This window comes from Saccostrea echinata, unplaced genomic scaffold (genome assembly GCF_033153115.1).
Source record: "Saccostrea echinata isolate AGI-Se365-2 ecotype Australia unplaced genomic scaffold, CSIRO_AGI_Sech_v1 ptg000022l, whole genome shotgun sequence".
NCBI lineage: Eukaryota > Metazoa > Mollusca > Bivalvia > Ostreida > Ostreidae > Saccostrea > Saccostrea echinata.
In genome coordinates this window covers 11,019,198-11,046,446 of record NW_026889771.1, presented here as the reverse complement: position 1 = coordinate 11,046,446, position 27,249 = coordinate 11,019,198, and the positions used below count along the sequence as shown (strand labels likewise).

General features: G+C 31.8%; 2 protein-coding genes across 2 annotated transcripts; both read right to left on the bottom strand.

Annotated features, from left to right (window-relative positions):
* Positions 1–1,415: 1,415 nt before the first annotated feature.
* On the bottom strand, positions 1,416–3,127 carry LOC133190901 (CX3C chemokine receptor 1-like). Its single transcript, XM_061326584.1, has 2 exons — positions 3,041–3,127; positions 1,416–2,848 (listed from the first exon to the last, which is right to left on the bottom strand). The coding sequence occupies exons 1-2, from the start codon at positions 3,055–3,057 to the stop codon at positions 1,906–1,908; spliced, it is 960 nt and encodes a 319-aa protein (XP_061182568.1). The 5' UTR covers positions 3,058–3,127; the 3' UTR covers positions 1,416–1,905.
* Positions 3,128–13,476: 10,349 nt separating this feature from the next.
* Positions 13,477–16,257, bottom strand: LOC133190900 (uncharacterized). The gene is made up of 2 exons (XM_061326583.1): positions 16,102–16,257; positions 13,477–15,910 (listed from the first exon to the last, which is right to left on the bottom strand). Exons 1-2 carry the CDS (start codon positions 16,116–16,118, stop codon positions 14,962–14,964), a joined length of 966 nt encoding a protein of 321 aa, XP_061182567.1. The 5' UTR covers positions 16,119–16,257; the 3' UTR covers positions 13,477–14,961.
* Between the last annotated feature and the right edge of the window lie 10,992 nt (positions 16,258–27,249).

The following is a 27,249-nucleotide window of genomic DNA, read 5'->3' as shown; positions in this document are numbered from 1 at the left end:
AAGAATGAATTTTTAAAAATTTTGTTCTTGATATATTGAAAATTTTAGCTGCTCAAACAATGCCCACCATTCTACCCATCACTAACACCATAGAAAGAAAAAAAAAAGATTTTTCTGTGGCGTCTTTGATAAAGTGTTGAAGCCAAAAACTTTTCATAGTAGTTACCATAACATCAAACTTCATTCTCATTGTTGTTGATAATTTTGTAAAAATATTAAATGCTTGCCTTATAAATACCATAGTAATAAAGCACTGAGAACCAGAAATGCGGAAAAGACGGGGAGAGTCTCCATCTCCATTTTCTTTCTTTCCTCCCAATTTTCCCCCTTCAAATTCCCTCTATCCTCCATTCGTCTTTTTCCTCCTTTATTGCATTGATGTATGATGAGTTCAAACTAGTAAGAACTCGTATGAAAATGATGCTTTCGATATTATTCAGATATAGGAAACTTTCACATGCAAATGAGTCTTATGTAACGGTTATCAGAAAACCATGGAGAAAAATGTAACAAAGCCTGAGATAATTAAGATCCTGGTACGATTCAGAGTAAGCTAAAATATGTAAATGAGAAAAAGCCAATAACCTGACAGAAAAGCTTGAATCTTATCCAGGTTTGTGTTTTATCTTATTAAGGCGCATGAAAAAGGGAAGGAGTTTTAAATTACAGATTTTTGAATAAATACATTTCAAAAGGGCACATTTCATAATTTTTACATCAGCTTTAAACCATGAAATTAATTGTACTAAATATTAATTAGACAGAACTACAATATTTTTAGATTGAAAATTTTTGTTTCTTTAGCAAGTTTGTCAAAAGGAGTTACGACCAAAATTTAAGTGATAAATTAAGCAAAACTCATGGCATAAGGCTTTGCCCTACAATGTAAAATGTGAAGAAAACGAACAGTGATCAATCTCATATATTAAACAGTTAACAAAACGAATCGTAAACAGGGCAAAAACATGGACCCCTAGAATCACCAAAAATGTATGATTAGATGCCTAGGAGAAGTAAGCATCCCCACTTGACCGGACTAACCCGCCTTGGGCCCTATATTTTAATCAGGTATTGGAGTACTCCGAAGTCAAATTCGGTATAAAAGGAATGACCTAACAAATGGTATCAAACAGAGAAAATACGACCCAATAATAGATTGTTTTTACAATCAAGGTTATTATATAACGACCGTAGACTTTGCGAAAAGCTGACATTAAACGGGGTTGTTGAAATCCTTGTAACATCAACTTATTTGTCAGTAGCTTGTCACGGCTTAAAAATTGACAATACTCAGAGCATGTTCTTGTGTATCGAATCAGCCATCCTCTAAATGGAAATTCAAGAAACACCCTGTTCATAACATCTTTTATTTGAAAATACATGTATTTTCTAAATACAAAGTAAAGAATTGGGAATCTGGTTTATTTTCTATAACTCTAAATTTTATATCTGAATTAACATTAATATACATGTATTACATAATCTTTTACTTTAAAAAAGAAACCAATGAGGTGACAAATTAATAATGTATGCATGACTTCATAAAAAAGAAAGAAGAAAAAGAAAGAAAGAAAAGAAAAAATTAAGTAAAGAGTCGCATTACTGAATTTGAGGTCAGGTCAGTGATATACTTTTCATACATTTTATCTGTACCTTTTACCGATGCTTTGTTTAACAAGTAAATGATATTGGTGTCTGCATGCAAAGTTACATAAACATTGTATTTGTTGATTGCATGGTGTCTCTTTTATGAGAATCATTGCAACCTGAAGGATAAATTTCTCTTACCATCTATCCATTTCCTTTAATGTTTAGAATATTTTGGGAAAAAACATGAATACACAGTCATTGTTTAACTTCATTCTTTTGAATGTTCGTTTCAAATTCTTTAGCAGATGTAGAACATCAGTTATCTGTTTCAATTTGATCTGCTAGACATTTCATTGTTTGGACAGTTGTTATTAAGTATTTGAAATATTTATGAAAACTCGGTGCTGAAACAACATAAATGAATGGGCTCAGCACAGCATTAAGTAACCAAGCCAGTTGTGCAACAATTAGAAATTGTTTCTCTGTGCTCTTAAATCTATATAATGATAAGATGTAGCACACAAGGAAAAGAATAGCCGATGACATGTACACGATAAGAATTAATGACATCACAAGGGACATCTTGATAATGTTGTGTTCAATATTGTGTTTACTCAATGTGCTCTTGAGACGATGTATCTTCTTTACGTGGAAAAAAATGATGAGCAGGACAGGAACAATAATAAGGTAAACACGAAATACTATTATCACATAACTAGGTGTCTGTATTCCTGATTTGTATCGTAGAACAAAATAAAATATCGAAAATAATATGCTTAGGACCCATATTGCAGCAGAGGAGACGATAATTGTTCGCTTCCGTAACTGATTGAATTTTATGGGTTCCGACACCATGTAACACCGAAGTCCAAATAGAAAAACCACGTGAGCAGCAGAGGTATGAGCAACACCATAAAAAACAACCAGAAAGGTTGCACATGGGACTTTTTCAAGACGAAAGTCATCAAGCTCAAATCCAGCATGAACAAGGTACAGTATCAAATTCACAATATCTGTGATTATTATGGTTCTGATAACAACAAATACAGTTCCTTGGAAATTTTTGTTCCATGTCATCTTCACAAGTGGGAGTACATTTCCAATAATTCCGAGCACTGTAATTGTAACGACAAGAACAAAGTGGTCTTGGTGTAGATAAATAGGCATGTCTCGTTTTATTTCTTCATTAAAATCTGTTTTGTTTTGACTTAATATGAAATCCATAAATAAGCTTATAGTTCCAAGTGTACCATTTACACTGAAATAGAAGTAGTTTCAAATAAATATTTTCAGTTTCGAAAACATCCGGATAAAAAATATGAATACAAATAGTTAGTAATAACCTTTGATAATTTTCTTCTTAACAATTTCTATAATTTATATGTAATTAAAGGGAAAAATAAGTAAATTTAATCCAAATTTAACATAAACTTTAAGTAAATTAACCTACCTCAAAAATCCAATCATTATGTCTGTTGTTTAAAATGTTAATATGATTCACCTCTCTTTAAATGTGGGTTACTAATGTTTTGAATACAGAGAGCTGTATCACAGAGCTGTATCACAGAGCAGTCTCTATCGCAGATTAGATGCTCCCCGATGAAAGTTTCTACACGTGATGTTTACCAAATGTCTTATCATCTGAATTAAGATATTCAAGAGTGAGACAAAAAAAATCAATTTCTAATTTCACATTGTGTCTTTTTTATTGGTCAGAACGATTTTACTCCTAGTGGTAAAAGTGTAATCTAGTGATTTTGGCTCGTGTTTAAAGTACACCAATGTCTTCTTTACATGAGTATCTGCTAATGTATTGACCTGTGCGTTATTTATGTAATATGGCTTAAATGTGAAAGAGGTAATTAGTTTATCTGTAATGCCAAAGGCAATAATGTTAGGTGCTATAATCAAAGATTGTAAACATACAAAACATACAAGAATACTGTACACATTAAAGAAGACAAGTGTTTGTGTTAAAGGTCAAATGCATAGCTTACAATTAATGCATATTTAACTATGAATTAGTAAAAAAAATTATCCTGTTTTTTATTCAAATAGACTTCAGTAACGTTTATAGGAGGTATATAATGTATTCATTGAATTTTTCCAATAGCAAGATATTCATCGGCTTCAATATGAAAAAAAATTTAAGTTGTTGCATAAGAAAGTCTTCTGATCGAATTAGAATTCAAAAGAAATGAAATTAGAATAAAAAATGATTTTAATAATCATAAGCGTATTTAATTATCACTGGCAATAAAAGATTTTCTTTCATTTTTACACGCATGAGTCACTAATATGTATCATTAGTTGATCGGACTAAAAATTTTGAGGACTCCAGATTCTCTCTAGAAGGACTGAATTTTGTTTTAGTATATATGTAAAGATGATGTTATAAAGGTCTTTAAAATCATCCCCCTTTTCTTTTTAAATGAAAAAATCTTTTCCTTCCACTCACTCATGGGCTACATTATAAAGACCAGTACCCTAACAAGTAATTTCGTAAACTATAGCTGACTATAATTAACAATACTTATACAGAAAAATATATAAAATAGTACATACTTCAATACCTTGATTTACTATTATAATATAACTTTTATAATAATACTTTTATACCTTGATTAACTGTGATATTTTGAAGCTTTCTTATGACATCTAAATTCACGATGAAACTTAACTTTTTTTAATCTTCTGCATCATTAATATTTCTCACATCACAAACCAATGATGGTAATTTTTGAAAATGAAATCAAAATATTTAAGTTATATTTCCTTTTAAAGATCACATTTGAAAATTAGAATAAATAAAAATCAATAATTTGAGTTTAAAGAAAAAAAAAGCATCTTCTCTACTCTTGAGAATCAAGCAGACAAATTGTCGGCACAAGTGAAATAGGCAAGAAGCTTCCTATAAAATCCATGACCTCTATAAAGAATCGAGGTCCTGGTGATTTGCTTATTTTATTACATACTAAAATGTACATTTTAGACATTAATTTTTCTTATTTAATCTGATGGACAAATAGTTGCAGTACTATATAAAACAATCAGCCAGTACTCAGCTTTCAGAATACTTGACCGAGGACTCGGCTCCTTTGGTATAGTTAATTCGATATAAATCAAGTTTTACAACATGTTATGGAGAGACGTTAACAGCAGAACTTTGGCATAGAGATAGCGTATGATCTTAAACTAGATTTCTTGGAATTTGAAATGCATAACGTGATTAATTCAAAACATTAGAAGCTCACAAAACAAAAACTTGTGATTTCAAGGCATTGGAAGTGTTAAATTCATATCTGTACCTAATTTTTTTTTTAAAGAAAATTTGTCCATGTTCCAATGGGTCTCGTTATGAGTATGCCTGTCTTTATTCCTGGTTATATCTTTATTAATATTTATTCTCTTTGATAATTTCAAATTTCACCCATTCGCTGCTTTGAAAAAAGCTCAATATTATCTTAGAAATAGAAATAGAAATAGATCATAAAAACAGTCATTTTGAAGTAATGATCTGTTTTGAATGGTTTATGATGTAATCCACACTTTGAGAGACACCTTGGAGAATTTGATTGTCTGCCAACATATTTTCCAGTTCACTTGTATACTAAAGATCTAGTAATATTTTTATACATTTTTCTCTTAGGGCGTCATTACTACATCTAAATCAAACTGAACTGCTCTCCGGTGCGACGTAACGTCGTCAAACGTCGCCATTTTTAGAGTGTTGACTACTTTCCCATTTCAAATGCTCGGTAAACTGCTAAAAATTAAGCAAATGCCTTGAAATTTTCCAAATGACGACATAATAGATAGTAAATTACAAATGTGACAATTTTTAACCCCAACCATATTTATGTAATACTTTTATTTCGAAATAATATTCGCGTATTCTCTAGTGAAACCTGCATTTTTTGTTCGTGCGCCGTAGGACCTTACTCTGTACAATTCAAATATTATATTTTGATGTACTTAAATTTGATAAATAAATATTTGCTGAAAACTGCAGCTTAGTGCGCCCAATATTCTTCGATAAAACACATTGTCCACGATTTTACCGGACAACCCCCCACCCCCCCTCTCTCTCTCTATATATATATATATTGAAATTAAAACTTTAAGGTAGCATGTAATCTGAAATGCTGCAATCGACCAGTTAAGTATTGTACAAAACACTGTCGCTGCCAAAACAAATTAGTTATAACGAATAAGAAAAATTATTATGACGAATCAAATTCCTTTTTACAAATCTAACAATAATATGTTAACAAGACATAAAAAAGACAATGAAAAACTTTTAGCACAGCAAGTGTAGACGCCTATAGATGTACTAACATGTAAAAAAAATTCCAACCCACCATTAACATGTAATGCTTATTGTATGTACTCTGCATTCTTCTGATGACTTGGATGATATTTTGTAAGATTACTGCAGATTTTTTGGAACATAGAATGGTTTATATACTGTAAGTTATGTACTGTAAGTACGTAATTTTTATGAGATGTTTCGATGCACTGGTACGAGTTCATTTATGATTTAATTATCTTGTACATAATTATTTGACCAAAAACATATGTACCATTTGCCTTCTTGAGTAAATCGTTCAATATTCATTGCTAAAAATGATAGACAACGCCCAAAGAGAAATTATTTTATAAAAATTTGGTTGTCATTAATAAAGTTTGTCTTGGGTAGCAATAAACTCATACATGTTTCCTGAATCTAGGACGCAATGTTTGTGAGATATAATTCAATTTTTATGAAGTAACGTGGTTCTAAAGATTTTCAGAATTTTTGGGATTTATTTCATTTATGTATTTGTTAATAGTTATTCAAGTTTTAACAATATGTTGCTGTGATCAATATCGTAATATCAATATTTTTTAAAGTAGAGAATACAATACTTAAAGCTATAAAATCAATTTAAAAAAGAAGATGCCTTAAATTATGTAAAAACATCTAAATACAATTAAAAATATGTGTATAAATAAATTCAAAATATGTGTATAAATAAGGAATTATAAACTTTATATGTTGATAAGACAATAAAATATAAGACAATATACACGCTATAACACAACAATTGTAGAGACCTTTACGCTTCTGTACAAATGTGTACGATATTATTTTGATATAGAACATAATTAAGTAAACTGTAAATTTAAAAATTTAATACACACTATTTACGAAGGATATAGGTGTAAATGAATTATACATGCAAGCCGCACAGCCCAGTCTGACGCTAAGCTAGTTTCATGATACCGTCAGAATTATGGATTTTGAATTTTTATCGCATATTCGTGGACACATGCCATTTTTTTTAATCATGCCACACCGCTAAGTATGAAGGATAATATTACATACAGACCATAACTGAGTAATTTTTCTTAATTCATACAATATACGACAATTTACGAGCGTCATCAGTATAAACAACTGATCTGTCTTTTACGTCGTTTCAGCCGTATTAAAACGAAATTTTATGTGTGGACGGTGTTCCATTGAGTTGGCAAATGTTACTTTTTCTCTCTATTTTTGAAACATATTTCTTGCGGCTTTTTCTTAATATTATCACTATCTGTCCAATAAGCGATACTAAAAGTATCAGAAAATGACGACAACCTCTTTATTTTAGACTCATTTAATTTCTATTAAGTTTTGGCTTGTTTTATGAAGAAAATAATCATTTGAATCCAAAAACTTTATGATGTTATATCCCTAAGTCGAATACGCACTATTTGCAAGAATTGCGATGTTTAGAAAAATATTACATTGAAGAAACTAAAACCAAACTTTTCTAACTTGGATTTTCATAACAGATATGTTTTGATATATAATAAGTATATCTAGGACTATTCACTTTGGAAGGAACGTCATGGTCCACGAAATTTATGGACAGCCCTCGAAGGTATATGTTTTAAATCGACGTTTTCGTATATTTTTGTGTTGTATACATTGTATACGGAATTATTTAATATTGATAATGAATACTCTGAGTAAATTCATTCAAAACACAGTCGATTTAAAGCATCGGCACATTCCCTCAACCTGATATATATATTTTTGTTTTTAAAACCCAGTGTGATATCAATTGATGTCATTAGTGTTCTCTAGATGAAGGGTTTATTATATTTTTTCCTGCTGTGTTTGTGAAGAATACCGATCCTACACTTGATTTTCAAGCACCTATTAAGCTTAAAATAAACTGGCGTGCATTGCAAAATATAAAATTTGTTTTAGCATGTTTGGGAAAATTGAGTGACATCTGGAGAATCAAGGATATCCCATCATCGTCCGACCCCTCCCCCCCCCCCCCCTTCCCCGAAAAGTTGTTTTGGGTTGCACGCCTTAACCGATGTTTCAACAAGAAGCATCATTCTGTCCAGCTTAATTACTCGCCACAATGACAATAGTTGCAAATCACAGCCATTCAACTCTCAAACTTATTAAAATAAGGATATGGGTGCCCTCCCTTGGAAGATAAATAAAATTAGATTTAATAAAAATGGTTTTAGCTGTAGAAATTTTGAAAGGTCAAAATTCTTCCCTTGCTGGCGACATACTTGTCTAGTTTCTTTCAATTCCTATACATCTGTGAAATACTATTTTCAGAAGAGGCTATCGATAATATATCAAAGGACCTTATTTTCCCGTAATAATGAATCCATCTATCTGAAAGTAACCGTGATAAATTTTGTTTATATCCGTGAAAATTTTATAATTAAACAAACAAATATAAAATGTACTGTAAAATCATATGTGGGATCAAATTCTCATGGTTCGAAGAAAAAATATAATTTTATGGAGTTTTGATTTTGAGGTTGAAGAAGTATTGAGTTCTTAAATGCAATTTTATATTTCCTGGAGGACATAAACTCGTTGGTCTCTTCATACCACGAAAGCAACGAAATTTAAACCCCCACAAACAATATAGATTTCAGAGTAAATTGATCGAGGCATGTAGACTTGACAAAGATGGCAGTCAAGGAGTTACATCATTTAGTGTTAAAAAGCCTAATTTCTGTGACTTTGATAAGAGTATAAAATTGCCCTTTCTTTCAAGGATGTTACATCACTTGGTATTTGACCTTAGATCTTCAAGTATCCTTAGTCATTTAATTAAATTTAGGCTGAAAATTCTGCGTCCATTCTTTTAGAGGTTTGAAAGAAAAATGGCCAACTGGTGAAAATTAAAAAAAAAAGTACTCCATCAAAATATTTACATGCACATGCATTCAGAATTAATTTAGTATGTCTGTACCGGATCATTAAAACATAATACATGTACATGTATAACGTTCGTAAAATTGATGAGGAATTCTTTTAAACGGGATATCTCCAGATTATGCTACGGAACATATACACCTAATCTCTACAAAAAATAATCAAAAATGCCAAAATGATAGCATGCACCTTAATTTTATAAAGACGTGTGTACAACATTTATGCAATCAGAAGTTAGAAACTTATTCTCCATTCATTATTCATTATTCAATTAGCAAATTCTATTCTGTGGTTTGTATACAATTCAAACTACAGTAAGTGTCCTAATAAATAATTTATCGAAAAACTTATTTTCCTCAATTTAACATATTAAGGAAAAAGGAATCAAAGACCTCATTTATAAACAAGACACGGAACCCCAAACCCATAAAGCTAGCCCGGCCAAAATGGAAACTATATATTACTGTTATAAGAAAAACCTAGTAATAGAGGCTAGACAACATCCAGAATTCCATATTTCGACTGCATCTTTGGTCAGGGGTCTTGGACAGACAAAGTGGCTATTCAAAGGAATTGACTTTCCAAGAGCTGCAATTTCTGTTTCTAGCTCGGAAAGAAATGGTGAGAGTGCGTATAATACTAGTATAGGAGAACTTAATACAAGGAGCTGAAGAAGGTCCATCATCCCCAATTTCGACGCTCATTTTTGGTCAGAGGTGAGGTCTGGGATTGACTAGTTGACCGTCAAAAGAAATTGAGTTTTCAAGACCTGAAATCACTATAGCTAGCTCTGCCAAAAATGGTGAGAGTAAGTATAATACCGTTAGAAGTATAAGGGAACATACATGTAGTACAAGGGGCTGGTCAACTTGCAAAATCCCATATTTCGAGCGTTATCTTTGATCATGACTGGGGCCTGTGACTGATCAGTTGACCGTGAAAAGGAGTTGAGTCGAAGACCGGGCTATTTTTTGAGCTACTGAGGGTCAACTGGTCAGTTCGAGATCTTACCTCTGACCAAAGATGGTCGAAACATAGGATTCTGCATATTATCTGGCTGTTTGTACTAGGTACCCCTCATAACAGTATCAAATACAGTGGCAAAATTTTGGACGGGTTAGCTTAAGAGTGGCATGCCTTGTGTCTTTTTTTTTTTTTATAAGAGAGGCCTTTCAATCGCTCTTTCAACATGCGCTGAGTCAATTTAGTTTTTCAAAAAAAAAAAATAATGATAATTAGGATACTTCCAGTAATTTAAAAAATGTACCAATCACTGGATAGGGTTCGCTGTTTGAATAGTATAGTGAAAAATAAATTCTAACTTCTGATTGCCTAAAAGGCACTTCATTTGATAAACGTTAAAGTTATATATGATATATGGTAAACTTCTACAATTTTTCTAAACTTATTTTTAAAATCCGAATTTATTTTCAGTCTTTGAATTTTGTTATTAAGTCTAGTTTATTAAAGTGAAATATTTTTTTGCATTTGTGTTAAGAACTGCGAACGACAGCATTGTTCTGCCGCCTAACTCCAAGTCAATTTTCAAAATTTAACATATTTGAATGATTTTTTTATATTTATATAGATATTTATGTGAATTTTCATAAAACATAACTTATTTGGTAAAACAAAGAAAGATAACTCTTTAATTTTGGTAAAAGGTGTTTTTCACTATAGAATTCAGCGGAAAACGGAAAATATTTTTAAAACACCCTCCCCCCCCCATAAAACGAAAATTCTTTTTTTACGGGTATTATAATTATGAATTGTAATTCAACATATTCATACCATAGTTTTTATTGTTTCACAGGGGTGGGGTGGGGGCAAATGTTTACAGACAAAAAAAGCAAAAAAGGTCATTTTATTACCAATTTCAAATGAGATTACAAATCAAAAATAGATATACTTTATCAATCTTTTACGTTGAATTTTACATAAGTTATACATACGAAAAGCTTTAGGGTCATTTATCCATTTCAATGCATATTTGAAAAATCAAATCTATTGATGATTTAAAGCCTGATTTCAATGGATAAAGTTTTCTACCCCCCTTATAAAAACAGTTGTAAAAAAGAGTAATTAACTTTTTGACACTGGATTTAAAATTATTAATCAAGTCAATTGACCGCTTTTCACCGAGTTGACCATTAGTTGAATGCTAATACTTTGAAAATTTCATGCGGGAAAAGAGTTGACCATTGTTGAACACTCCGACTTTGTGAGATCTTGCAGAGTTGACTATAGTTGACCACCCAGTGTTAGAAAATCTCTCTGACTCTATTTTTGTTGGGTTTGAAATGACATTATTATAGGTCGGGTTTTCAATTCAATTAAGTATTATAACAATCTAGATTTGAATCAAGAAACGTGTGTCAGTGTGTGTTTTGTTAGAAAGTGGGGAATTTTGAATTGAAAAAAGTATTTTCATAAATGATTCAGCTTCTGCAATCCAAGTAAGTATAATATTTTAAAAAATATTTCTTTCTTTATATTTTTTCTAAAAGATATTAGAAAGACATAATACTGTAGCCAGTATAGGTCCCTATTATTATGCACATGTACTTGTTAAAATCTTAAAAGAATTCCGATAAATAGTCGTGCATCAAGTGTTTTGTTGTGTTTTTTATTGTGTTGTTGGTAAAAATATGACATTGCTTTAGACTAAATCTACTTTTTCTGCACAGAAAATGAAGGAGGCATAGCAACTTGAGAGAGTGTGCCAGCTCAATTTAGTTTTATTGCTTAATAAACATACATGCATATAGATGTATATCATTTTAATAGTCCCATTGTTTTGACTTTTCCTACTCAGAGACATGGCAGCTTTTCCAAGCGCACGTGTACTCATTGTACTGCTTGCCTTAGGTTTTCAAAACTCCCTCCATTTTTTTTTTAAATGCAACATGGACTGACTAATGGAGTATTCAACAGTGGTCAACTGGAAAGAAAATAGAGGAGCATTCAACAGTGGTCAACTGCAAAGAAAAGAGAGGAGTATTCAACTAATGGTCAACTGCAAAGAAAATGGAGAAGTAATTAATTAATGGTCAACTGCAATAAAAATAGAGGAGTATTCAACTAAAGGTCAACTGCAAAGAATATATAGGAGCATTCTACAGTGGTCAACTATATGCAAATGAGTTGAACGCTCCCTCATTTGCATGGTAAAAATTCAACTAATGGTCAATTGACGGTCACTTGATCGTCAACGAACCGTCGACTGAATACTCCGATTGAATTCTAATAGTATTTTTTTCGTATGGGTTAAGTCTCAATGGTCAAAACGCCATAAATAATGAATTAAATGGGTGCAAAATGTGGGCAGGAATCAAAAGTTAGTTTTTGTAGCTCTTTGTATTAGTGAACAATTTACATCAGTAAAGCGATATACATCTCACTCATATTTATGATATTACTTAAGATGTATTTTATAAGCTCCCATTTCACAAAACAGCAGGACGCCAGTTGTGTTTTTCTCCAAAATTAATCTGTTGTTTTATTAGCAGCCATATAGATTAAGATATTTCAAACGAAGATAATTAAAAGACGCTGAAATGTCCATGATGTATCTGCTTATGCCTATAAAATCACCAGTTAATATCTCAAAAATACTTTAATACGGTAAATTTATAGCCTAGGTACCTGCTGATAGTCAGTTTGCGATTCTTACTAGAGATGCTGTTATCTGTGTGAGTGGCCACATGATTTATGACTGTAAATCAAAATGGCACACTAGCCGAGAACATCTGAGTGTTCTTTTGAAAGTTCAATCACAAAATGTTTTCACTCATGGTACGATTTTATTTTCTCCCTTCCCAAAAAGGAATTTGGAGGAGAAAAAAAAGTATTTAAAGATGTTCTTGATTTATTGAAAATTAAGTTACTCTAACAGTGCATTTAGTTATCTCCACCGAAAGAAAAGATTTTCTATAGTTCTACTGCCGTCCATCCTTCTTTGAAAAAAGTTGCAGTGAAACTTTTTTATCCTTCAGTATTTTCATAGTAAACTGTCATTACATGTACATTTAAATTTTTCAGTAAAGGAAACTCTACATTTGTTGATAATATAGTAAAAAAAATTAACTACTAGAAATTTTTTCACAAATAGAAATCACCAAAATCTAAGTTTGAGAAGTCAAACACTTTGCCAAAAGTAGCTCCGACCTAACGTGATGAATCAGGCATGACTCGAGGTAAAAGGCTTTGTTCTCTTTAATAAATAGTATCCACCATACGTAAAGAAAATGAATTCTTAGATCACTCAAAATGCCGCTTTCCTTGTATCTTATCGCGTCCACCCACCCCCTCCGATAATTCATCATTTCCATTTAATATATTTTTGTTTTCAAAGTTCTCGTCGTCTAAATGAAAAAAGGAAAACATAAAGCAGATTTGATATTTTAAGTGAGTAAAAGCAACTTGTAAAATAAAATAAAAATCCTTTGGCTAGATTTAGTTTTCAAATATATTAATATATGCATAATTGCTTTAAAAACGTCTGGGTTAAAGGTATAAAATGCGTGTAATCTTTTCAGAAGAACTAATGTTATAATATTTTTCATAATCCTGCATTTTATTTCTAAATTAACACACACACACACACACACACACACACACACACACACACACACACACACACACATATATATATATATATATATATATATATATATATATATACATCACTGAATATTTCTTATACTTTGAAAGAAGAAACCGATGATTGTGAAAATTTTATCATGCATGGATAACTGCAAAAATTATCCAAGAAAGATCAGTGACCTTATTCTCATTCAGACCAGGTCAGTTATAAAATTTGAACTTTTATAGTGTCATTGTACCCCATACCAAATGCTTTGTTCAACAAGTAAATGATATTGCCTCTCCATTGTAGCCATAAAAGTTGGCTTACAGCGTTTTCATAAATATATCCATCTATCCATGCTCTGTTGAATGTAAAGAATATTTTGAATAAGATGTACGAGGGTTGTCCGGTAAAATCGTGGACAAGTTGTCTAGAATGAAAAATAATCATCAGTGCGTTCTAAAATTTTAACTACTTTTTATAGTTCATTTTTCATCAATATACATAGCAAATTAAATTTCAAATAGATACAGTTTCAAATAAACAAAATATGAGGCTATATGTTATGTGTCGTATCGCCTTACGGCACACGGATTATAACGTCAAAGTGTCTAAAGCAGCTTCACGTTTCTTCTTTGCGAAAAAAAAAAAAGCTGGATAAAACCCACTTAAATTCGGGGATTTCATTGATGCACATACTTTAGTTTCCCTTCATTATTTCATAAACAGTCGAGGAACCAATCTTGCACACACATGGGACCCTCTGAAGATTTTATAGTAAATTATGGTTAGTACTCTCACTACCATTCAGCTAAATCTTATAGCGACGGTCTACAGTGAAATCGTCTTTCGCTATTGCCAGAAGCGGTTTGTCCGTAATGTTTTATTCTTCTTGAGGACCCGATCAAAAAAGCTTCCGCTTAGAAAACTCTCATTTCAGTTGTATACCAAAGATGTAGTGATATTTTTATATATTTTTTCTTCTGTAGTTATCTAAAGATTCTTTTGGAGGCATTACTACATCTAAATCATAATGAACTGCTCTCCAGTGCGCCGTGACGTCATTAAACGTCGCCATTTTTCGTGTGTTGTGTTTACCACTTTCCCATTTCAAATGCTCGGGAAACTGCCAAAAATTCAACAAATACCTTGAAATTTTACAAAAGACGACATAATAGATAGTGGATTAAAAATAGGATAATAATTACCCCAACCTTTTCTATTTAATACTTTTATTTCGAAATAATACTCGTGTGTTCGCTAATGAAACCCTGGTTTTTTGATCGTGCGCCGTAGGACCGTACCCTGTGCACATTCAGGCATAATAAAATCTTTATTTTTGTCTACATTTTATCAAAAAAATTAAGATGCACTTAAATATAATAAATAAATATTTGCTGAAAATTTCAGCTAATTGCGCCCATTATTTTTCGGAAAAAAAAGCTTTGTCCACGATTTTACCGGACAACCCTCGTATAAGAGTGCTTATTGGTTCTTTTTTTTAAACGTTTAAATTCGCGCGCAATGTATGGGATTCAGTTGCGGATGATGAACTTCATATCCCTGCTTCCGTTTGCTTAGGTAAACGTAGACATCTAATTGATTGAATACCTCTAATCCAGTATTTAAAACATTTATGAAAACGCAGTGCAGAAGCAACATAAATAAATGGGCTCAGCACAGCATTTAGTAACCAGGCCAGTTGTGCAACAAGAAGAAACTTTTCCTCTTTGTTTTTAGATCCATATAATGATAAGATGTAACACACAAGGAAAAGAATAGCCGATGACATGTACGCGATAAGAATTAATGACGTCACAAGGGACATCTTGATAATGTTGTGTTCAATATTGTGTTTATTCAATGTGCGCTTGAGACGATGTATCTTCTTTACGTGGAAAATAATAATGAGCAGGACAGGAACAATAATAAGGTAAATACGAAATACTATTATCACATAACTAGGTGTCTGTATTCCTGCTTTGTATCGTAGAACAAAATAAAATATCGAAAATAATATGCTTAGGACCCATATTGCAGCAGATGAGACGATAATTGTTCGCTTCCGTAACTGATTGAATTTTATGGGTTCCGACACCATATAACACCGAAGTCCAAATAGAAAAACAACGTGAGCAGCTGAGGCATGAGCAACACCATAAAACACAACCAGAAAGGTTGCACATGGGACTTTTTCAAGACGAAAGTTACCAAACTTAAATCCAGCATGAAGTAGGTAAAGAATCAAATTCACAATATCTGTGAATATTATGGTTCTGATGACAACAAATACAGTACCTTGGAAATTTTTGTCCCACGTCATCTTCACAAGTGGGAGTACATTTCCCATAATTCCGAACACTGTAATTGTAACGACAAGAACAAACTGGTCTTGGTGGAGATAAATAGGCATGTCTCGTTTTATTTCTTCATTGTAATCTGTTTTGTTTTGACTTAATATGAAATCCATAATTAAGCTCATAGTTCCAAGTGTACCATTTACACTGAAATAGAAGTAGTTTCAAATAATTTTTTTCAGTTTCGAAAAATTCGGATAAAAAATATGAATACAAATAATTAGTAATAACCTTTGATAATTTTCTACTCAACAATTTCTATAATTTACATATAATTAAAGGGAAAAATAAGTAAATTTAATCCAAATTCAACATAAACTTTAAGTAAATTAACCTACCCCAAAAATCCAATCATTATGTCTGGTGTTTAAAGTGTCGATATCATTCTCCTCTCTTTAAATGTGGGTTACTAATGTTTTGAATACAGAGAGCTGTATCACAGAGCAGTCTCTATCGCAGATTAGATGCTCCCCGATGCAAGTTTCTACACGTGATGTTTACCAAATGTCTTATCATCTGAATTAAATATTCAAGAGTGACACACAAAAAAAAAATCAATTTCTAATTTTTTTAAAAAAAAACTTCAATGACGTCACCCATTGTTATTAGTCTACGTATATTTTACCGATTCAATCAGCACTAGTCGGATATTTAAAGATTCAACTGGCCATCAGTTGGATTTCAAATATCCAACTGCATATCGTTGGATATCGTTGGATATTTAAATATCTAACATAAAAAAATAAATAAGCAATGAACAAAAGAGATAAAAGAGTTTTAAAATGTATTTCCAATGCACATGGAAAAAATAATTACTCCGAATTTGTCACTCTATTAGAATTTATTTCCAGTGCACACGGAATTAATTCGCATTTTTCACACCATTTCCAATGCTCACAAAAATAACAATTCCTCTCCATTTTGCACACTATTAGACTCTTGTCGCCAATAAAATATCCAATATTTATCCGATGGTATTTTTAATGTTTCCAGTCTTAAATTTTGAAAGCATCACTTTTTGACAAGCTTATAAATGCATTTTCACCTTGAACCTTGAACCACATCACTTCCTGTCGCTGAATATTATTTCAGGGGACCGTTATTGGCAAATCCCCTCAGATTATTCGAGGTTCATCTGTTCTCATACTTCCTACTTCCATACTTCCATAAGTTCTAAAACAATTTAATAAATTGACAGCACATCTATTTTTTAACACCGTTTATATTGCAGATCTTGATATGGAATAGTTTTAAAGCAGGTTCCGCATAACACCGACAATCTATTCATCTGATTTAGCACTTCTTGAAGTACAGTGTATTGTCCGAATGGAACTCCATAAGATTCCAACACTCTTCCTCAGCAAATCTTCATCTTATATGTAAAGATAAATTCCCAAACTTTTATCACAATTCTGTAGTTTTCTTCTGCTTCCAGTTCAAAAGTATTCAAAATACTATCTAAACCCCTCTAAATTTACTTTGGATTTAAAAATATTCTTCGTCTGATCATGACTGTTCAGTATAATGGAAAGGTTTGAAATGACATTAGCGCCATGCAGTTCATGCTCACTAGTCCATGAATACAAGGGGTGTTCGATTAGACTATTGTATTGTGTCACTGTTGGATATCTAAATGGGCTAGATCCTATTGTATTACAGCAAAGTTGGATATATGAATTGGTAAATGTTTCGTTGGGGTCCAAAGTGGGGAATTTTTTTAAGTAAGATAAATAACTCGATAGTGTTGAAAAGTTTAGGGAAAACATCCCCCTCCTCGGGCCGAATGTTTTCTCTAAACTATTCAACACCATTTCGTTATCTATCCATTACATATTGTCTTTGTTTATTGGTCAGAAAGATTTCACTTCTAGTGGAAAAAGTGTAATCTAGCGATTTTGGCTCGTGTTTAAAGTACACCAATATCTTTTTTACATGAGTATCTGCGAAATGTATTTACCTGTGCGTTATTTATGTAATATGACGTAAATGTTAAAGAGATAATTAGTTTATCTGCAATGCAAAAGACAATACTGTTATGTGCCATTATCAAAGATAGTAAACATACAGTACAAGAATTCTGTACACATTAAAGAAGACATGTGTTTGTGTTAAAGGTCATATGCATAGCTTACAATTTATGCATATTAAACTATGAATTAGTAAAAGGTTTTATCCCGTTTTTTATTCAGATAGAGTTCAGTAACATTTATAGGAGGTATATAATGTATTCATTGAATTTTTCCAATTGCAAGATATCGGCTTCAATATGAAAAAAATTATTTAAATTGTTCCATACCAAAGTACGTATATTATGATTGATTTTAGAATTCAAAAGAAATGAAATTAGAATAAAAAAAAAATAATTTAATGATCATAAGCATATTTAATCATCACTGGCAATAAAAGATTTTTTTTCGTTTTTACTCGCCTGAGTCACTTATATGTAACATTAGTCAATCGAACTAAAATTTTGAAGACTTCAGATTCCCTCTAGAAGGACTGAATTTTGGTATATATGTAAAGATGATGTTATAAAGATCTTTTAAATCATCCCCCCTTTTTTTTAAGAATGAAAATCTATTCCTTCCACTCACTCCTGGGCTACATTATAAAGACCAGTACCCTAACAAATTTTTTGTTTGTTTGTTTATTGTTTAACGTCCCTCTCGAGAATTTTTCACTCATTTGGAGACGCCACAACTTGCCGGTGGAGAGCTGCAAATTTTGACCTATACTCGACACTTAGGGCCATTGAGCAGTGAGGGATCTTTTTCGTGTCAGCACCTACTGCGACACGGGACCTCGGTTTATATGGTTTCATCCGAAGGACCGGTTTCCACGTCCCACAGTGGGATTCGAAGGATCAACTACTTACTCCGCGACTCTAGAGCGAACGCCCTAACCAGTGCGCCACGCGGGCTACCCCAACAAGTAATTAATTCGTAAGCTATAGCTGACTATAATTAACAATACTTTAACAGAAAAGCATATAAAATAGTACATACTTCAGTACTGTGATTTACTATTATAATATATATTTTATAATTTACTTTTTTACCTTGATTAACTGTATTATTTTGAAGCTTTCCTATATTTAGATTCACGATGAAACTTGATTCTTGATGAAACTTGAAACTTGATTCTTTTTTAATCCTCAGCATCATTAATATTTCTCATATCACAAACTAATGATGGTAATTTTTGAAAATGAAATTAAAATATTTAAGTTATACTTCCTTTTAAAGATCGCATTTGAAAATAAGAATAAAAAAGATCAACTATTTGAGATTAAAAGAAAAATACTAGTATTTGATTGATTATAGTAAAACTCTAGCAAAATAATAGATTTTCAAAATAGAAAACTTAACATATTGATTTACTAAGCAAAAAACGTCGACATACTATCTTAGACAGTTCCTATAGTTAACTGTGGTAAACCCTAGTTTGCTGTGTAAAACTTCAGTTAACAAGTATTTTTACTCTGAGTGTGAGCTCTATATCTGAATTTTGTTGGGTCCAGTGTTTCTGTCACATAGTTGGTCATATTGGAAAAGCATCTTCTCTACTCCTGAGCATCAATTAAGCAGGCAAACTGTTGGAACAAGTTAAATGGGCAAGAAGTTCCCTATAAAATCCATGACCTCTATGAAAAGTCGAAGTCCTGGTGATTTGCTTATTTTATTACATACTAAAATGTACATTTTAGACATTAATTTTCTTTATTTAATCTGATGGACAAATACTTGCAGTACTATACAAATCAATTAACCAGTAATCAGCTTTCAGAATAAATGACCGAGGATTCGGCTTACTCAGCTTTCATAATACATGACCGAGGATTCGGCTCCTTCGGTATAGTTAAGTGGATATAAATCAAGGTTTACAACTTGTTATGGAGAGACGTTAAAAGCAGAACTTTGGCACAGAGATAGCTTTTGATCTTAAACTATGGACAGCGACAAGATTTCTTGGGATTTGAAATACATAACGTGATTAATTCGAAACATTAGAAGTTCACGAAAAAAACCTTGTGATTTCAATGCATTGGAAGTGTTAAATTCATGTCTGTACCTTTTCAGTGCCGTATTACTTTAGAATATATTACCAAATTGTTCTTTTTTGGCAATAGATTAAACACAAGTGGATATTTCTAATTAAAATCACGTTAAAACATCACCTAAATCAGGATTTGAAACAAATGAAGTTTTTGAAATCCCTATAGATACCCAAAATCCGGAAAAGTCGTACCGAACCTATTTTGAGTTTCATTTATTTAAATCAAGGGGAGGAGACATTTGAATCGAACACTTAAACATTCTGATGGTGGATCATTCACAGGCGCGTTTGCCGAATGATACTTCTTGCGCTATTTTACCTGAGAAAAAAAAATCGAATGAAGTTGTATAGATGCCTGTAGCCATAGTGATCAAACTAAGAAATTTGCACGCTTGCATTTGAAATACTACAATAAGTATTAACATTAGTTTCTTTAAATTTTGAAATAAAAAAGTGTAATTAGGTGGCTTTCAATACCAGTAGCATTGCTTTGCTTGAATTTTAAAATGTTTGACGCTTTTATTTATGATGATATTTTAAAGACACTAAACTCTGCTAACCCTCCCGTGTACCTAAAACCAAATACATACAAACTTCTCTATGCGGCATGACCTCGATATGAAGCAAAACGTGGCTCTCTTTAACGGTGAGCATCTTTTAGGAATGTTTACCTGGGTAGAACTCACGTGACTACCGGTATTTTAAATAATTTATTCCACGGGTGGGTTCAACATAGGTCATACAGGTAAATAGCTCTCGCTTGCTATAGGAAAAACATTGAACTTTTCATGTATTTTTAATATTTCAAGTACAAGCCTAATCTTGTACAAATTTCCTACTTTCACACAAGTTTTATAAATGTATAATGCGTTTTTTGTCAATCGCACAATTTTGTACAACGTTACGCTGATAGTAAACAAAAGCTTTGAAATGAATGACCGTCCTCGATTTACTATGGAAAATCACGAATGTTGGCTGACCCCTACCACATTGTATGGCTAAATGCTCTTTGTATATTCATGAATTTCAGCGATAAAATGTGTTGAATATTATGGTTAAGATATCAATTAATGATCTGAGATGGAAAATTATGCTTAATTTGATACTTCATTTTTCCACATTTTACTGGGGCCCATAAGTGCACTCGTTCTTTTGTAGAAAATGTGGCCATGTTCCAATGGGTCTCGTTATGAGTATGCCTGTCTTTATTCCTGGTTATATCTTTGTTAATTTTGATTCTTTTTGATAATGTTCAAATAGAATTATATATCACCCACTCGCTGACTTGAAAAAAAAAAACGCTCAATATTATCTCAGAAATAAATCATAAGTTATCCTTTGTTTTTACTTGAGTCATTTTGAAGTAACGATCTGTTTTGAATGATGTAATGCACACTTTGAGAGACGCCTTGGGGAATTTGTTTGTCTGCTAACATTTTTTATCTATAGGAATGTACAAGTCCATACTGCCACGCTACACAAGATAGCAACAGTTACAATTACAGTATGTGTACATTAACAGTTTTCTTTACGCCAAATTGCACTGCTCCTTGCATCGACAAAAAACTCACAAAATCATAATTCTGTACTAAAATACTTTCTAAATTCAAATAATTGGAATAATTAGGTATAACAGGGTTTTAATTATCTAAAAAGATTATTAAGCCTTAAGGAGTTTATATAAATTAAAGAAGTATAGCTAAAAGAGCGAAATTGTTGTATACATGTAATTATTGTCTTTAAATTCCGATATTTCTTCAAACAAAGCAATGCGCTCTATATTAATGCTTGTGTTTTTTTAGTTTCCTTTTCTATTTCACTTATTAATTAATTTTATAGGGATTGCAACGGTTAGCCGGTCATGCAACCAACTGTTTGGTCAGGAAGATCCTGACAAGTTACAATTTTCATAACCGGTTAGCCGATATATATATATATATATATATATATATATATATATATATATATATATATATATATATATATATATATATACAACTGTGTATATATATATATATATATATATATATATATATATATATATATATATATATATATATATATATATATATATATATATATATATATATATATATATATATATATATATATATATATATATATATATATATATATATATATATATAAGCATTAAAAATGACCAACGACACGAACAATAATAATTGTCAAATTTTCGGGATGACCTGTCCCTTCCTCAGGACAAAGAAAAAAGTTAAGAAGTCATAAAAACAAAGGAAATAGAGAAGCAAAAACAACTAGCTCTACTACTAAACTACCAAACACTAAATATTTACAATGTTACATGTTTAATTTGGAGTTTATAAACAGTTGTGAACAAAGAAATCCGGAGCGCTATGAATTGCGTCCGGTCTATCGGGTGTACTCTGGTGAAGTGTGATTTACATAATTGAACGAATTAATTATCGCAGAGCAGTCCCATAGCGGTCCCAGAGCAGTCCCACAGCGGTCCCAGCGGTCCCAGAAAGCAGTCCCAGCGGTCCCAGTGGGCGGGTTTAACTAATTTAATGGGCGGAACTTACTCAGAATTGAGATTACCAATAAACAATGTAACTATAAAAGGCAGTTGAAATTGATGATCCATTTCTTTCTGAGCAGTATCAATTCTCATGCGACAGTCATTTTTGAACTTTTAAGAAAATCACACTATGCGTATAGAACAAATAATAAATATTGAACAAAGAAGACGTTCACACCTACAAATAACATGAATATTTAAACACAGTTTTGTGGTATATTAATTTTTCACCAAAATAAATCAATTTTCTTAATTTACTGTGATTGATATTGGTTTCCATATATATTTATTTATTTATTTTTTATTAAACTTGAGTTATTTACTTTCTATCAAAACTAGCTTTAAATAGACCTTATAATTATAGAGCAAGGCCGATTTCCATACTATACTCTGAATGCAGTTTTCTTAAGTACTGGAGCTTTTGAAAAATTCTTTGAGTATTATATTTCAGTCATGATTATTTTCACTGACTTGCCAATTTAATTATCATTAGATTATCTATGTAACAGAAAACAATAATACTTTTATTATATAAACGTTTGAGTGTATATCTGTAAATCACGCGAATGGAACCCTCAGATTATGTTCAAAATTAATTAATCCCGAAATAAACGAAGATTTTTTGCAGTACATAGATTGAAATTAGTGTCATTGTTGACCAGCATGTTCAGTGATGTGTAACACTGATACCTATAAATAACATGCATTGACTTTCTGCTAATCATGCCCGAAGGCGATTGAAACCTCAGGTGTTGACACCATTGCCAGGAAAACACAAACAAAACAAATAAGAAATAAGTCACAATTCCCAATAATTTAAAAATGTTTATAAATTTACTCTTTTAATAACTTGTGTGTGTGTGTGTGTGTGTGTGTGTGTGTGTGTGTTTAAAACCCAGTGTGATATCAGTTGATGCCATTATTTTTTTTCTAGATGAAGGTTTATGATATTTTTACCTGCTGTGCTTGTGAATTATCTTGATTTTCAAGCAACTGTGAAGCTTAAAATACACTGGCATGCATTGCGAAATATGAAATTTGTTTTGGCATGTTTGGGAAAATTGAGTGGAGAATCAAAGATATCCCATCATCCCCCCTCCCCCGAAAAGTTGACTCGGGTTGCACGCCTTCAGCGATGTTTCAAAAAGAATTACTCCACACAAAGACAACAGTTGCAAATCACAGCCATTCAACTCTCAAAGTTATTAAAATAAGGATATGGGTGCCCTCTCCTGTCTTGAAGATCAATAAAATTAGATTTAATAAAAATTGTTTTAGATGGAGGAATTTTGAAAGGCCAAAATTCTTCCCTTGCTAGCGACATACTTGTCTAGTTTCTTTCAATTCCTTTACATCTGTGAAATACTCTTTTCAGAATCGGCTATCAATAATATATGAAAGGATCTTATTTTTTTCCGTAATAATTAATCTATCTATCTGATAGTACAAGTGAGAAATTTGTGTATATCCGTGAAAATGTTATTATTAAGTAAACAAAAATACATACATGTATATACTGTAAAATCACACGTGGGATCAAATTTTCATGGTTTGAAGAAAAAATATAATTTCGTGGGGTTTTGATTTTGTGGTTGAAGAAGTATTGAGTTCTTATATGAAAATTAGGAATATTTCTTTGAGGACATAGATATTTCAAAGCAACGAAATTTAAACCCCCACAAAAAATTTAGATTTCACAGTAAATTGATCGAGACATGTAGACTTTACAAAGATGGCAGTCAAGGATGTTACATCATTTGGTGTTAAAAAGCTTAATTTCTGTGATTTTGATAAGGTATAAAATTGCCCTTTGTTTCAAGGATGTTACATCATTTGGTATTTGACCTAAGATCTTCACGTATCCTTAGTCATTTAATTAAATTTAGGCTGAAAATTCTGTGTCAATTATTTTAGAGGTTTGAAAGAAAAAAAATAGCCAACTATTAAATATTGATCTAAATTTAAAAAAAAATGAATCCCATCAAAATACATGCACATGCATTCTGTTTGTATATACCAGATCATTAAAACTTAATACATGTACATGTATTCTGTTCTTAAAATTGATGAGGAATTCTGATAAACAGGATATTCTCCAGATAATGCTACGGAACATACACAGCCTCTACAAAATTAATAGAATGAATGTCAAAATAATAGCAAGCATTTTAATTCTAGAAAAACGTGTGTATAATATTTATGGAATCAGAAGTTAGAGACTTATTTATTTATTATTTGCTGTTCATTATTCACTTATTTATTATTTGCTGTTCCTTATTCACTATTCAAATAGCAAGTCATATTCTGTGGTGGATGCACGTTTCAAACCGTTAGTGTCCTAATAAATAATTTATCGAAAAAATAAATTGACTTAATTTAACATATGTAGGAAAAAGGAATCAAAGACCTCATTTATAAAAAAGACACAAAATCCTAACCCATAAAGCTAGCCTGGCCGAAATGGTAGCTATGTATATATTACTAATTATAGGAAAAACCTAGTACTAGGGGCTAGACAATATCCAGAATTCCATATTTCGACTCCATCTTTGGTCAGGGGTCTTGGACAGACTAAGTGGCTGTTAACAGCTAGGAATTGAGTTTACAAGACCTGTAATTTCTATATCTAGCTCGGCAATAAATGGTGAGCGTGCGTATAGAACTAGTATAAAAGAATTAACTTAGTGCAAGGAGCTGGACAACATCCACAATCTCGAATTTCGAACCTCATCTTTGGTCAGTGTTATGTCTGGGATTGACCAGTTGATAATCAAAAAAATGAATTTACAAGACCTGTTATCACTATAGCTAGCACGGCCAAAAATGGTGAGAGAAAGTATAATACCATTACATGTATAAGGGAACATAGCACAAGGGGCTTGACATCATGCAAAATCCCGTATTTCGACCGCCATCTTTGATCTTGGCTGAGGTCTGTGACTGATCAATTGACCGTAAAAAAGGAGTAGAATCAAAGACCACTATTTATAGAGGTTTCATGTCTTGTCAACTGGTCACTCCCAGATCTCACCTCTGACCAAAGATGGCTGAAAGATAGGTTTCTGCTTATTATCCGGCTGTTTTTACTAGGTACCTCTTATAACAGTATCATTTGCACTGCCAAAATTTTGGACGGGTTAGCTTAAGGGTGGCATGTCCTGATTTCTTGTAAGTAACATTTCATTCGCTTTTCCTACACGTTCTGAGTCAATTTAGTTTTCAAAAAAAAACTAAATTAGGATACTTTCGGTAATTTGAAAAGTGTACCAACCACAGAATAGGTCCTCTATTTGAATAGTGAAAAACAGATTCTAACTTCTGATCTCCTAAAAGGCACTTCATTTTAAACGTTAAAGATGTATGATATATGGTAAAACTTCTACAATTTTTCTAAACTTATTTTTTTTTTTTTTTTGCATTTGTATAAAAATTGTATTAGTGAACAATTTATTATTGTACAGAGATTTACATCTCGCTAACGTTTATGATATTAAATAAGATTATTTTAGAAGTTCCCATTCACAAAACAGCAGTTAAATAAATATTTTTCTCCAGAATTAATCTGTTGTTCAGTGCTCATCCTCGGAAAAAACCAGGTTTTTACCTATATCATAAATATTTTTATTAGCAGCCATACATATTAAGATATTTCAAACGAAGATGATTAAAAGACACTGAAGTGTCCATGATTTATCTGCTAATGCCTATAAAATCACCACTTAACATCTCAAAAATGCTTTAATGCGGCAATTTTATAGCTTAGGTACCTGCTGATGGTCAGTTTGTGATTCATACTAGAGATGTTGTTATCTGTGTGAGTGGCCACATGATTTTGACTGTAATCTTAATGGCACATTAGCCGAGAACATTTGAGTGATCTTTTGAAAGTTCAATCACAAAATGTAAGCTGTGTTCTCACTCACGTTATGATTTATATGTTTTCCTCCTTTGCAAAAAAGGAACTTGGAGGAGAAAATTTTTTAAAAAAAAGTCTTGCTTTATTGAAAATTAAGTTATTTGAACAGTGCAAGCAGTTACCTCCACCGAAAGAAAAGAGATAAGATTGATTTTCTATAGTTTTCTATAGTTCTATTGCCGTCCATCCTTTTTTTAAAAAAGTTGCAGTCAATTGTGTTTATCCTTTTATATTTTCATGGTAAAGTGCTATTACATGTATATCTAAACTTTTCAAGAAAGGAAACTTTACATTCGCTCCATGATATCGTAAAGCATTTAACTATGAGGAATTTTTTTCACAGATAGAAATCATCAAAAACCAAGTCTGAGGAACCAAACACATTGCCAAAAGTAGGTCCCCATATTAATCTGATTAAAATAAGATCTTTGTTAGTTGTTACGCTCCAAAATTCTGATACTCGCTCTACAGCGACTATCCGAATTTCGGAGCGTAACAAAGAGATTGCGACCTTATGAATCAGGCATGACACATGGTAGAAGGCTTATTTCTCTTCAATAAAAGATATCCACCATACGGAAAAGAAAATTAATTCTTATTTTAGTCAACTCTTGTATCTGAACGCCCTCCTCCACCCCCCCCCCCCCACCGATTATTCATCATTTTCTTTTAAATAATTTTGTTTTCCAAGTTGTTGTTGTCTTAATGAAAAATGAAAGCTTAAAGAAGATCTGATAATATAATTGATTAAAAGCAGCCTGTAAAATAAAAATCCTATGACTAGATTTAGTTTTCAAATGTATTCATACATGCATAATTGCTTTAAAAGCGACTGGGTTAAAAGTATCAGGTCACTCGATCCCTCATTACTTATAGGTTTGTTTCAAATTAACTACAAGTTACTGTGTTTATTTAACGTTTCTTAAAAGTTTGCTAACTGGAAATCATCACTTAGAT